Source organism: Nelumbo lutea, chromosome 5 (assembly GCF_056320005.1).
Source record: "Nelumbo lutea isolate HS-2025 chromosome 5, American lotus-T2T, whole genome shotgun sequence".
NCBI lineage: Eukaryota > Viridiplantae > Streptophyta > Magnoliopsida > Proteales > Nelumbonaceae > Nelumbo > Nelumbo lutea.
This window is the reverse complement of record NC_142688.1, coordinates 34,090,533-34,105,669: the sequence shown is the minus strand read 5'-3', so window position 1 is coordinate 34,105,669 and position 15,137 is coordinate 34,090,533. Positions and strand designations below refer to the sequence as shown.

Below are 15,137 nucleotides of genomic sequence, written 5' to 3'. Positions count from 1 at the left end.
TCTAGCCCAGCGTCCATTGCAAATGGGTCCGGTCCCGTCGGGTTTGGATAAAGAATGTGGACTTGACCTCCTCTGCTTCATTCGCTTAACAGAGGGTCGGTTAACGGATCAACTTTTTATACCCTACTCCACTCGTGTTGTCAGAAACCGTTTCGGTCCGATCTCCAGCAAATCATGAATTTACCGTAGACCGTAGTCATCAATCATCATCACGTTCACGCCTGACTGCTAAATTGCACCTTGTGTGGCAATGTCCAGCTCTTGATATATGATGCGCTTTGAAACTTATCAAGCGGACGGTCGCGATGATCCGACCGTTAGGGTAGTGATAATCTGATAATCGGTATACGATACCATTACCAGCCGTTGGATTTTTAATCATGCTGACATAAATCGGAAGGAACTTTAAGATCTAACGGCAAATAGCATGCATGCAGATGAAAGGATGAGAGTAAAAGAGCAATTCGTTTCCGGTAAAACCGTTGGTTTTCCCAAAATCAAAAGACTCCGAAGAAAACTTCGAGAAAATTTTGGCTGTCCAAAAGAAAAAAATGGATTCAGTTTCCCAAATTTAGAAAGTAGAAAGAAACCATCGAGAAAAGAAAATTTACAGGCTGTGATTCATAATTTATAAGTTCATAACTTAGAAAGAAAAAGACGAGTCTGTATTGTCTGTCTTGTGCGTCTGTCCTCCTGAAAATTTTCTTCGCCGTGGAACGAATGTCGGAGCTTTGAAACGCCGAAATCGCGCCTTATTTAAACACAATTTCGCCCATTAATTTGTACCGTCCATTCTCCTTCTTTCCTCTTCCTGATCTTCTTCTTCTTCTACACCTTCTTCCATCTCTCTCAGTTAAGGGGGAGAGATATCAAGAGAGACAGGGAGAGATATACATACATATATATATATATATATATATATATATATATATATATATATAATAGGTGGGAATTGTTTCTCGTTTGAAGATTTGAAATCCACAGATGGGAGGCTGTGCAAGCAGGCCGAAAGGATTCAAGGCTGAATTTGCTAATTCTGGAAAACCTGTGCCGGCAGCAGATCCTGAAAAGGAGGAGCTATGCACGGCCTCCGAAGAGAAGACCGTTGTAGAAGAAGCAGCCAGGACGGCAGAGGCAGCACAGGAAGAAAAGGTGGAGAATGCCGAGGTTGATGAGCAGAGCAACAAGCATAGATCTCTTAGTGCTCTATTCAACGAGGTAGCCATTTTTCTTAACCTTTCTCTATTATATAGATTAACTCGAACACTTGAGCTCTCCTGATCGTTGGACTTCTTAATGGAATCTTCGTTTTTCATTTCAAGTTTTCTATGAACTTTGGTTCTGATTGTGCTTCCTTCAATTAATTCTGGATTGCCTTTTGTTAATCTATTTGCATGATTCATGAATTAAATTACATACTCTTTCTCCCTAATTCATCCATGAAACTATCGAATCACTGAATGAAACTAGTATTGTTTGTTGTGTTTTTCTTGCTTCTGATTGAAATTAAAACACCCTAGACCTTTGATTCTCTGAAGAAGCTTATGAAATGGCTACGAATTTCCTACGCAGATTCTCATTTCTTCATTTCTTTTTCGTGCCTGGAAGATCTAGATCCCAAGATAAAGATTTGTGCACTAATTTTAATTAATTTTGTAAGAATTATTGATTGTTAGGAGCTGGACCAGCTCTTCTTAGCCTTTGAGCTTTGCGAATTATGAACAGCAGGTAAAGCTTTTACGGTCTGATATGGTGTGAATTGTTGCACCATAAAACAGTAGAGGTCACTTACATCATCGTTTGAAACTTGAAATGGTAAGGAGGGGACCCACCACCTGTTGCAACTTGCAATTGGGGCCCTTAATGTAGCTCTTTTGGGCACTTACATTACTTGATCAATCTTTTCCTCCTTTATTTGGAGGTAGTACATAGTAGCTATCCACTTACATCATCGTTTGAAACTTGAAATGGTAAGGAGGGGACCCACCACCTGTTGCAACTTGCAATTGGGGCCCTTAATGTAGTTCGTTTGGGCACTTATATTACTTGATCAATCTTTTCCTCCTTTATTTGGAGGTAGTACATAGTAGCTGTCGGCCTCGAAATGTAGCTTGTCCTTGAAATTGCTGGCATTCATGAGCGGAACTGGTGGACGCAATGACAACATCGTAACCAACGAAGGAATTGTCAGAATGACGGAGAATGGGGTGCGGGTGCCCCATTACCCGACATTGTCGGCGACGATCACTGGAGAGTCGGAGAATTGGGTTCGACGCAGAGTTTCACAGTACATTTCTGGGTAACGTTCACCCAGCCGCACATTTACAACATCCGACGAACGGCTGGATGAGCGTAGCCAGTAATGTATTGTGTGATCAACGGAAATTTGGATGAGCTGACGTCGGGATGACAATTCCAAAGCGTTCAGCTTAACTTTGCTTCGGCATAAAAACCTTATACTGAGTAGGTAGGGATGACAGGTTTTTCCCTTTTCCCGAACCTCTGTGGGGGATTCGCTCTGAATGGGGCGGGGATAGGAATGGAAAAATTTTCATTCTTATCGGTGGGAATGAGGCTAGGGCTGGGATAACGAGATCACTCCCCTCCCCGCCCCGCCCATGAAGACCTCGATCCCGCTATTATATGTATACATACATATTTATATATGCATATATTTATACATGCATCAATATATTGCTATTTTTAAAAATAATATGATTGAATAGGTTTGAATTTTTTTTAAAATAATTACACTTTTTTATTATTTTATTTTTATTTTTCTTTTTCAAATAAAATAAAAAACGAAAACAAAATAGTTGACATTATAAAAAATTACAGGGAATAGGGATGTGTGAGAATGAAAATCCTTGTAGAAATGGGAATGGGATAACGTTGTCCCTATTAGTGGGGATGGAGATGGGGACAAGGATAGGGATTTTCGCAGGGATGGAATGGGGAGAGGCTCCCCGTCCCTGCACCTTTCCCATTCCTATCTGTCTAACTTGGGGCTAAGATGACTTTTCCTTTGTTCAATACATTATTACACATAAGAGTGTTTAACGGTTTGGTTTAGAGAGGATTGCAAATCAAAGTCCGTAAATTATAGTTTTCATATCAAACCAAAATCATTTTATCACAGAAATCAATGCCATGTTTGGTTCATTTTTCATTCTTTCTCATTTGTACCCAAGATGAAATTCTAAAATGGACAAGAATAGGTAAAAATAGGCAAAATGAAAAAATATTACTATGAACCAAATGCTTTTTTCCTAAAAATGATTTTTTTTTTCAAACTGACAAGTGCTTTTATAAAAATACTTTGATAAATGTACTTTCATAAAAGTGTTTTTGTAAAAGTACTTTCTACAAATGTGCTTTTATAAAAGTACTTTCGTAAAAGTGCTTTTATAAAAGCACTTTTGTAAAAGCATTTTTACGAAAATATTTTATATAAAACACTTCTATGAAAGTACTTTTATAGAAGTGCTTTCGTAAAAGTGCTTTTATCGAGTGTTTTGATAAAGTGTTCTCATAAAAGTGCTTTCATTGTAAAAGTACATTTGTAACAGTGCTTCGTAAAGTGCTTTCATAAAGTACTTTTGTGTAAAAGTACTTCTATGAACGTGCTTTTGCAAAAGTACTTCTACAGTAGTCAGTTAGTAAACATTTATGTCAGCAGCTTTGTAAGCAAAGTTTCCTTAAAGAATGAAAATGAAAAAGATGGGGCATGCTTATTTTTCATGGCTACTTTAATTTTTGAGCAATGGATTGATTTTTCATTCAAAAAAGAATGTAACCCATGCCAAGAATTTTGTAATCAAACACTCTAATGCTATTCATTTTTACCTAGAATGAGCAAGAATTAAAAGAACAAGCCTCGGAGCAGTGAACCAAACATGACCCAAATCACCTCAATCCAATTTTTAATACTTGGGTCATATTCTATTTGACTTAACCCAATTAGAAAGCCTGAATAATATGTATAATTAAATAAATAGCAAATATAGTTCAATTATCAATTTGAAATGATAACAAGTGCCACCTATGACTATTATATAAATTATATTCACACTTTATAAATTAAAATTTGAAAAAATAACAATAATATATAAAATATATTGACCCATGTTATATATATACATCAATAAATATTAATTTACAGTTTGATTTGGTATATAAATTTAGAAAACCAAACCAAACCAGAAATTTATGGTCTGAGCGATTTTCAGACCAAACCACCAATTTTGGTTTTATTTAGTATGGTTTGGCGGTCTAGACCATATATTGTATATCATACACATTTAGACCACATATTGTATATCATACACATTAAGGGAAGCTAGACCATATATGAACAACTATGCTTGAATTTGTGGTCATCTTTCTCTTTTTAACCCCCTGAAAACTTAAAGATTAATGCATAGTTTTGCGCGTTAAAAGTATGCATTATTTTGCAGTATTTCCCATAATTCTCAAGAATGGGATAGCTTTAATGTGAGGACTGAGGAGACCAACACCCAACGTGAAAACAGTTATTACTGAAACAAAACGGCTACTCTACAATCATGACTCCATTAAGGCATAGCCGCATAGCAAGAGATGCTTGTGCTCCTTTACAAATTACAACATAAAAAAAGAACTCAAAATAATAAAGAAAGTCAATCTGAGTTGTTTTGTTAACGATGATGCCTTAAATACGTTGAGTTACTGAGTAGTTTTCTCCTTTTTTTTCGTTGACACATGAAAATCTCTGACCGCTTCATACATTTCTTTGGCAGAAGGGAGGGAAAGATTCAACCGAGAGTGGTGAGGCAACCCAAACAGAAAACGTCCCATCTGAACCAGTGAAAGGAAAAGATCAAAATATGGAGAAAACTGTCAAGGAAACTGTTGTCAACGTTGTGGATGCTGAAAAGGCCAAAAGCCCTGCTGAGGAAAAAGTCACCCCAGCGGTTGTTGCTTCTGAGACAGTCCAAACAGAAAAGCCTTCTGAATCTGCACCAGCAGAAGCAGAAAAGACTGAAAAACCTGAAAAATCCGATGAAAAGAAAACAAAGAAAGAAAATAAAGAAGGTCCTGACAAGGATGTCAAGTTAACAGAGAAACCTTCAGGGGAAAACATCAGACCACAAGAACCAGTTCCATTGGAGTCACCTGCAGATGTGGTTTCTGCTTGAGAAGTTGCAAGAATCAAGTAAAGATGGAAACTGAAAGGATTTGTGTCTTGTCAATAGTTGTTTAAAGCGTTTGTGTTCGTTACATTTGTCTCTACAGTATATGATGTGTTCTATCTGTCCTTTATCTATTCATTGACTAGATTTCATTCTCTTGGATATGTCTCATTTTGATATTACCCCTTTTGGTTCAAATGGGTTTGTTAGATGAATTGATATAATCATGGACTTGTACATATATAGCTATCCTTTGTTTCTTTTACTTAAAACAGAAAACTCTCTCTCCACTGAAGAACTCTACTTTCAATACATTAATAATGAAATTGATGCTTTGCAGTGCCTATGATTCCATGTTGAAGTTGGCTGATCATCACATAGTTTGAATTCATTGTAAATCAAAATTCCGGGAGATTTCTTGTTACAGCCTTAACATCAGCTTTATAACGTTTTAAGGCCCCGTTTGTTTAATCAACGAGGGCTGGATCGCTGGTGTGTTAGTTGGATTGTTCCAGCGTTAACGCGGAATTGAATCCCACGATCAGCACTATGGGAAAAAGGGTCAAGGGGAAAGTTAATAACGGTGCATGGCACCGAATAGTCGAATACCAAAAAAAGGCTTTGTTTTTTGACAAGTATTTGTAGGTATACCCAGCTTTACAAGGTTTCAAGGCCCCATTCTTTTTTTCCTAAATATCTGTAGTATATTCTTCTCCCAAGTAGATAAATAACTTTTTTATCAATGGATTATTGGACAAAATTACCCCTTCCAATAATGAAATCCATGGGTAAAAATGACCGATTGTTTATCTTACTTCGGTAATATTTATGAAATATGATATAAAGAACACATGTAAATGCACAGTAAGGATAAGTGCTTAGCAAAAAAATGAATCCCCAAGTTAAACAGTACAGTTGATACAATACAGAATGGCGGTCTCTGATGTCAGCATGATATCTTAGCCACATCAACCCTGTTTTTTACGAATAACAATTATTATTTTTTAATATTTGGAATTAAAAGAAAAAAAAATCTATCTTCTTTTACATGCCACAAAGCTGCTATATTACCGAAAAAAACACTGAAAACAGGATGAGAATATTATAGAAGTATAGAACCAGTGAAAGTCTTTTAGATCGTCCTAGATTAACTAGCACATGCATGATTCCATGCTTCACAGGAGCAGTATTGGGTGCTGGTCCCAGAGAGTACAAATAATTAGATGATGGTATGATATTTTCCCCACATATATACAGAGTGATGATAAGGAAACAGCCCATTCCTATGGCCTTGTACTGGCTTGCTCCTTTTATGAAATCTAGACACCCCAAAAGAAAAAAAAGAAAACCTAGGTTTCTTAGAGTAGGCTATGTTCCAAATCTAAGTGCAGGCCAGCGTGGACTAGGGGACGGATTGTGCCCTTTTCATTTTCCTTTTCCTCATATGAAGCAGAGAACCCTTCACCACCATTTTCAAAAATGTCATGGAAAGGCCGACTCTGTTACAAGTTACACCTTGTGCTCTTCTAGGTTACACTTTATCTTTGTGCCTCATCCTGTTCCACATGGCTCCTTACGCAAACTAAGTACAGCTGTATGAGCAAAAATAGTACATTGTGCACAGTGCACAGTGAAGCTGGGAAGAAATTCTCCGAGGTACCATTCATGGCCAAGATGAAGCGTTCACTTCCATTCACAGTGATGGCCTTTCAGATGGCAGTCTCAGGATGTCCACAAGTTCTAAGTTGATTTTCATGAGACAATGTTCAAATCAGGGTCCTACCACAATGCCTTATTGGATGGTTCTCCTAATTGTAATCTTAACACTTGGATGTTAGAACTTCAATCCAACTTACCAACTGGAGAGGAGAAGGGGAAAAGAAAAGTCACTCCCAAGAGTAAAAGAGAAGAAGTTTGCAGAAACTAACATCGACGAATTTCCTCGGCGTAGTAACTATACAGAATTCAATTGCCGCCGCTTTAACAGTGATTCTAAATAATCGTCCTTCTGAAATTAGAATGTAAATATAATTCACTGAACCTGTTATAGATTGTTTTGTTGTCTACCTCATGTCACAACAAACAAACAAAAAAAAAAAAAAGGAAAGTCCACTAGGATGGAGGCTTGCATCTCCAGATTTAGACTCAAACATTAGAATACGCATGGCTCCACAATTAGAACAACTTTCAGAGTGGAGGCTTTTTATCCCGCATTGTGAATGGCTTACTGATGTGAATGTATGATTTATGGAAAGGGATCAGACGATTGCTAGTCTACATTTAGAAGATAACCACAAAACATGTGCTCTGATTTTTCATGAACCATTATTACTCTGTTTATCTGTTTCGTTGGTTTGGATGATCCGATGAACGGCTGACATAACATGTGAATCACAAGGTCAGTATAATGGCAAGACAACCTCAAGTGATGACCTGACAAGCATATACAGGAAGGAGACCTTTCAAAGATGGGAAATTATCAATGTGGATAGTCTGTTGTAATGGGTTTGTGAAGACATTTGCATTTGTTATTATCAAGTATTAACTATTCATCAAAAGAACGTGCTTATTTGCAGGAAGTCAGTGAAGTCCATCTAGGTTATCTTTCAAAGATAGGAAGTTATCAATCTGGATGCTTGGTAGTAATGGGTTTATGAAGACATTTCATTTGTTACTATCAAGCTATACTATTCAACAAAAGAACGTGCTTAATTTGCAAGAAAATGACATCTCAGTCAATGGAATCCATCTCAAAGAATCCGGCACAGCGTCATACTTAAATCATTATGTAGTTACTGAGATGGTATAGCAATCTTTCACCAGTATGAAGGTTGAGAACTATAATTCTCTGCACAGAGTTAATTTGCAGCATAACTCTAGTTTTAGAAATTTGTATACAGAGTCACAGACATATTGCTAAGGAAACTAGGCAAGATAACTTGTCAAACAGCTGAAAATCCCAAGGAGGCACACCATTCTACCCTTGCAGAAACATGAAATGTGTCTCCAGACAAACAACCGGATCCATTTGTACTATCAGAGAATATATAGTCATGAGTCATGACTGGATACTAGGCCATCCAGTGGTTAGAATACTCAAATGATCAGCCGCAGAGGGCATAAGTTTTAGATGCCAAAGGCTACCCTTTGAGAGTAACCGTTTTCAGTTTCTTGAGAGAAAAACCTATTTGGAACTCGTCTCCACCAAAAACTACAAAATTTTCGACATCTTTAGTTGTAAAGCCGTCATCTAGGGAAAAGGTATGGTGAATTGGATTTCTTCGCCCATGCACCAGCCACACCGAAAAAGAAGAAAATAAGAAAAGCCGTTTCCTGCTTTGCATCTGTGAAGCTTTTATCCTTAATGGGGTTTACAGATGAGCTGAAACTTCATTATGGTGCATACCCACTCAACCACCTTAGTGGCTCTCAATAGTACTAAAGTTGATGGGACAGCTTAATGACAGAAACTTTTAATTATTAAATCTTCAAATAAAGATACAAAAGAAAACACCGTTAGGACATATCTATGTGCTATGAACCAATTAAGATGGATATTCAATTCTCCTCGGCCAATGAAGGCTTGGTTTCCAGTTATAGTGATCAAAATCATTACAAGATGTTTGTGTGTAAAACTATTCAAAATACAGTAGATTTCTGGGAAAATTGGTCCCTTCCTGATTAGAAATATTCCATGCATAATTTCCTTTAATGGGTACCAAAGGGTCTAGATTTCCCATGCCAACAAAAAAGGGAAAAAGAAGAAAATAAGAAAAAAAGACTTGTCTTAACGTCTGAACCGTCGATTAGGCATCTTTTGTGTTCTATCCTTCATTATAAATATTGGACGACCTTCCTTGTCTTCAAGGCCTAGAAACAATGAAAGGTTCACTTGGTTTTCTCATATTCATGGAAACCAATAAACCTTATTTTGTAATGATCTTCATACAGTTTATATATGCAGGAATGGCCTTGTTCTCCAAGGTAGCAATTGAAAAAGGAATGAATCCTTTCATTTTTGTTGCTTATAGGCAAGCTTTTGCTGTACTTGCATTGACTCCATTTGCTTTCTTCCTAGAAAGGTTCCTAACACTCGCACCCTTTCGTCGTTCACTCTATCAGCTCTTCAATATGGAATATGGTTTTCTTACTGTTTATTTTTGTTGTTTGTCCCTTCTAATTCTCTAGGAAGAAGGCTCCTCCCATATCATACGCTCTACTGTGCAAGGTCTTCTTGGTTGCTTTATGTGGGTATGTTGCCTTTGTTTTGTTCTTTTGTGTCTAGTAGTAGTAGTTAGTGGTTCAACTTAGTTGTTGGAACTGAGGTCGTTATTCAATATCACCTTTATCTTCAACGGTATACTGAACTGATGAGAGCAAGAGTCAATAATATATATTATCTATACCTATAAATTTCAGGATCACATTGAGCTCCAACCTATACTATGTTGCCATTAACTATACCTCGGCAACATTTGCAGCAGCATCAACTAATGTAATCCCTGCTTTAACCTTTATCATGGCTGTTTTTCTGAGGTAAATAAAAGAATAGCCCTTGCAACTTTCTCCATGATAAAGAGATAAAACAGAAGACAGAATTCTTTCTTTTTTGTTTTCCATAATGTTGTCATTTTGAATTTTCAGGATGGAAAATCTTTCTTTAAAGCATTTCTATGGAGTGGCCAAGGTGGTGGGCTCTGTAATATGTATTGGAGGAGCATTGGTTGTTGCTTTATACCAGGGTCCTCCCATAAAGTTCATGAATTGGTATCCATCAGTTCACGGAGAAGCTGCAGGCCAGTCTGCAATTAAGCATAGTTCCAGTACAGATTGGAAAAGAGGCTCTCTTGTCATGCTTTCAGCAAATACAGCCTGGTCATTGTGGCTAATTTTGCAGGTGCACCATCATAAGCAATTTGGCTTCTCTTTGTGACTAATCAAAATATTAAGATAAAAAAAAAAACAGAGAAAACAAAGCAAGGCTCCATAGCCATTACAGTCTCTCTCCCCAAAATATGACAGGAGAGTTGCAGAAAATGGCATCATTATTAAGTAAGGCAAAGGCTTTCTTTTCAGTATAATACATGAACCAAATCACTAACAAATATATACTAACACTTGACAATAGTTATATAATCATTATGCTTCCAGGAGATAGTAGCTGGCATTCTGTATATTTATGAAACTGAGGACCTAGATGAAGCCAATTTTCTTTTTTCTTTTCCTTATTCTTTTGGTGGGTTTGTTATTTCTTTATCATTTATTTGTATTTCTGTTTGCAGGCTTCTATTGTGAAGATATATCCAGCTAAACTATCCCTAACTACGATGCAATGCTTTTTTAGCTGCATTCAGTCAACTATTCTGGCCATAGCCTTGGAGAGAAACCCATCCTCATGGAAGCTTGGATGGGATGTTAGTCTTCTTTCCGTTGCATACTGTGTATGTTTCTTCAGTCATATTACTTCCATATTCTAATGTTTGAAGTAGTCTTTTCTATTCCTCTCACCCTTCGAATATAGCTGCTGTTAAAGAAAGTTCTGATAGCCTCATCAGCACTAATTGAAGCATCACTCAAACTCACATATTCCCCTTGTAAGTGTTAAAACACTAAAACAGGGGATTGAGGGCTGGTGATGAGCAACAATGTTTCCATGGATCTCTGTCACTGTACATCTATCTTGTAGACCATAAATGGTTTAATCTTTCATCACCTTATTTAATCACCTATTAGACTTTCCTTATATAGTATTTTCCAGCTACTTTACCTTCAATAAATGGACATATATTTAGATATAGTGGGAAACTGGTAATCTTGGTTCTGTTTAGATCGTTTTAGTTTGAAATAGACCTGGCAAAAAGTTGATCCAACCCGCTAACCTAACCCAATAAAGTGGGCCAGGCTCTTTATCTAGTGTTCCAAACTAAGACAATCCGAGCCGACCCAAAAAGAATTCCGGTTAGGTCAGGTCAGGTCATGGGTGACCGGCTGGTTACCTCCTTTCAAACCACTATTGACTCGTATGGTTAAACTCATATTTTTTGGTAAAAAATGTTGACTTGGTCAAAGACTAACTAACCCAGCTGGGTGAACCATTGACCTGGTCCAACCCTAACCTAAAATATTGTCTAGTCTCATTAATGAACATGCACATCTTCATTATCATCTAATCCTTGTCCCAACTAATATCGGACCTATCGGTTGCTGGCTACATGGTTCCTGTGTCTCATTGAATTCCGTTGGCTCTAGTGCCATATCCATTATTATGCACAAACATCCAACCTTAGGAAGGAGAATCAGCTTCACCAGCTCAGTCACCCATCCTTCCAATCCCATCTTATTGGGAACGCATTGAAAGGGGGTACAGGCCTCATGGATTCTGTTGTTAACGGCATAGTTGACTCTGTATTTCATCCTAAAACAAAATAAAATGGGGTTGAATAAGTGCATCAAATGGTTGAGGTTGCCACCACTTTAACCTACCAATTTAATTATTGAAGTTTGGTCAATTAATCACTCCACTTATTTTAGAAACTTTGTATAGTTATAGAGTCTTGAGAAGTTTCTCTTCTCTGCTTTTATTCTATTCTTATTTGAATAATGCTTGACATGAAATATTGTCCAAAGACTAAATGCTCGATACAAATTGTAGGGTATAATTGTCACTGGAATCACATACTGGTTGCAAGTATGGTGCATAGAGAAGAAAGGACCAGTGTTCACAGCCATCTTTACACCATTGGCGCTGCTTATAACAGCCATCTTCTCAGCTTTCCTGTGGAAGGAGACACTGCATTGGGGAAGGTCCATACTCCATACTTACCTACTCAAATTATGTTAAGGTTCTTAAATCTCGACACAGGCTGTTACACCGAACGGGCCGGGCTGGTACACCAAAATTAACATAAAATAAAAATTCTAAGATTTTTTTAAATTTTTTAAATAAATAATTTTGGCCGGTCCACGGCTTGATTTGACCTAAGACTTAACCCACAGACCTGATACGAGTTTGCACGAGCTCAGAATGTAAACAATATTGAGCCCATTCCCCAAAATATCTCAACGGAAAGAGGCACAACCCATTTTACAGCTCTAAATAGGGGTCATAATTCATATGTATCGATTGATACAAACTAATAAATATGTTGCGAAATTTCAATCATCGAAAACAAAATTTAACATCTCAGGTTAATAATACTAGTATCAAGTATCGGTTTTCATGGGCAGACCTAGACACCTGGCAAGGAAATTCAATATTATATATTTATTCTAGCGAATAATTTAAAATCTTGTTCTAAAAAAACATAAATATATTCCTAGTTATTTTTACTTTTTCTTATCAAAACTTTCATGAGATCAAACTTTTCCTGATTAGACCCTGTACCTTAGTGGGTGACAGGCTTTTTGAGAACTTTGGTTGGTATATGAAATTAATATTTGTCTCTGACGAGGGTCGTGTCCTGACAGTATTGGTGGAGCTATATTTTTAGTGGGGGGCCTCTACAGCGTCTTGTGGGGCAAGAGGAAAGAGGAAGGCTTAAGTGAAAGAAGCGAGCAAAGAGAAGAAGCTAAAGAGCAAATCCAATTGGAGTGCATTACACATCAGTAAGTGATGATGGAAGAAGTATTGGTAGAATAAGGATTTAGTGCAACAGATATAAACACTTGGGAGAGCAACAAGGGTCAAGCAACCAACCAATCTATCTGTTGTACAGTTTGTTTTATATCTGTTCTGTCCGTATATGCGGCTTTTTAATTGCAACATTTTCATGGCAAGTTCATCGTTGTAGAATTAAAAATCATTTCAGCTATTTGTTAAATGGGTAATTCTAGTGAATTAAGCACATGATCAGGGTTTTCAATTCCATTCCCTTGCATTATAAATGATTAACCATCTTATTGTTTGGTGTTCAGTTGGTAAACTCTAGATTATCAGAGTGTTTGAATGAGCTGCATGCTTGAGAGAAAGAGAGAGCACAAAACTTGGTGCAAAATTCTGGGGCCCTTTGGTCATATTATGTTTTAAAGTGTTTGTATCAAGGTTCAAAGTTTTGATATATATCGGTTTTTGAGTCTAGTTACATGCTAAATACTACGAGTTAAGACATTTGGCCATTTTTGAAGGTTAATAAAACTTTCCATAGATTTATGTCCTAGCTCAATTTTTTTGAAGTTAAAAAAGAAAGTATAACCTAAGGTTTTTAAAATTGGACCAAATACAGAACCGTTCTGGAGACTGGTTCCCAGGTTAAATGGTTCAATCGTCAGATTCAAAAAAATGACCCATTCTGATTTAAAAAACCAATAAATAAATAACGGTAAAAAATGTTGTTTAGGTTGATGGTTCGACAATTCAATTACTCGGATCAGCAGATCATTGATCAAATCAACCAATTTTTATCAAAAAATGACTTTAAAGTGAAACAAAACCGATTACCTAACTGATTTCTGGTTTTGGAAACGATGGTATAACCCCTTTGAATATGGCAACTTTTTCATATTGCATGTATTGATAGATACTTTGAATATTGGTTTGTATTGCATGTCAACTCTGACCAAGGGGCAAATCAATATAAAGTGGTATATCATGTGAAGATGCTTAACAGAAATGCTTGATACTTGGTTAGATATTTCTAGGGCTGAATAGTTAAAACAGGCACTCATAAAAGTGTGACACTATCTTAGTTTCTTTTTTCCCTTCTATGGCAAACATACAAAGAATCATTGTTCTTTTTTGATAAAGCAAGTTTAAACCTAATCCAATATATATATATATATATATATATATTTCACCTCTCGAGTCTTGATTGCTTGAACAGAAAAAGGATATGAATTCACATGGACAAACATACTATTGAAGTTGCTAGTCCAAGATTTTGCTCATCTTATGGATGCCATGCAATTTGTCACGTCACCTGTTCATTCACGAGACAAATTCTTCCTGTCAAACCAATTTAAATGTATCTTAGGATGCAATTGATATTGGTTTATCAGGATGATTAAAACAATCCAAATTTGATTCTCTATCCACTTGAATCTAAATATCTAATACATTACCCTCTGATGTAATATACATTATACCTGTTCACGGGTCGGTGATTTTATACTATCAGGTTCGGGCTTAGAACCATTTAAAATTTGGCAAAACTAAATCCTAACCCGATTCATGAACACGTCTAATATACAAACATGCATACATATTCAATATTTAAATTTGATCCAATCCAATAAATAAGATTCAATTGAAATCCAAATATTAATAAATCAAAATTCAATGAAATCCGTTTGCCTCTTTAGAGGGTAGACCCGACTAAGAATTAGATGGTCATGCAAGGGCTAAAAATAGAAGAAGTACAAATCTCTGCAAGAAAAGAAAAAGTAGATTGTGGTGCAACTGCAACCATCTGCAGGAAGAAAAAAAAAAATTTACAGAGTAGAGGCTACCACTTTTCTTTTCAGCCATGTGGAGAAGAAGATGACTGATTCAAAGCCTGTGTCAATCTGTATGTAGCCATTCAAAGAAGGCCAAACCCTATTACCATTACACACATGGTGCCATATTCTCAACATCAACTGAAGCACATCCCTATCAAAAATTCAAAATAACCACCTTTTGCCACTTTTCCCAGCTAATAATTTGAATCAAATAGGGGAGGATTGGTCGGTCTCTTGTTTTGGCATGTGCAGATAATTGCATCCCAGACAATTGCCACTTAGATGAATCCTACAAAGGCCAACAAGCATTTAGACCTGCTGCTACAACGTGTAAGATTCGGATTAGCTCATTTTATAATAAATTTAGTCCCACATATACATGATATAATAGTGAGAGCAGATAAGTAATTTACCACTGGGAATTAAATGATGATGATGATGCTGATAGAGAATAGCTCAACTGAGCCCAAATGGTACAGGATGAAAAGGTAGCATGCAGACAGCTCAGCTCAGTTGAGTGGAGACTTAGCA

At 36.7% G+C, this 15,137-nt stretch overlaps 2 protein-coding genes across 3 annotated transcripts; both read left to right on the top strand.

Moving 5' to 3' along the window:
- The first annotated feature begins 659 nt into the window (after positions 1–659).
- Positions 660–5,515, top strand: LOC148851600 (uncharacterized). 2 transcript variants are annotated; one of them, XM_088942790.1, is made up of 2 exons: positions 660–1,218; positions 4,779–5,515. In XM_088942790.1, the coding sequence occupies exons 1-2, from the start codon at positions 985–987 to the stop codon at positions 5,175–5,177; spliced, it is 633 nt and encodes a 210-aa protein (XP_088798916.1). In that variant the 5' UTR covers positions 660–984; the 3' UTR covers positions 5,178–5,515. The 2 variants fall into 2 exon arrangements, with proteins under 2 accessions (XP_088798916.1, XP_088798918.1); XM_088942792.1 differs by having other exon boundaries at positions 798–1,218; positions 4,782–5,515.
- Positions 5,516–9,044: 3,529 nt separating this feature from the next.
- UMAMIT22 (nodulin MtN21 /EamA-like transporter family protein) lies at positions 9,045–13,087 on the top strand. Its single transcript, XM_088947490.1, has 7 exons — positions 9,045–9,253; positions 9,360–9,422; positions 9,591–9,707; positions 9,816–10,068; positions 10,454–10,612; positions 11,824–11,975; positions 12,639–13,087. The coding sequence occupies exons 1-7, from the start codon at positions 9,051–9,053 to the stop codon at positions 12,778–12,780; spliced, it is 1,089 nt and encodes a 362-aa protein (XP_088803616.1). The 5' UTR covers positions 9,045–9,050; the 3' UTR covers positions 12,781–13,087.
- The last annotated feature ends 2,050 nt before the right edge of the window (positions 13,088–15,137 follow it).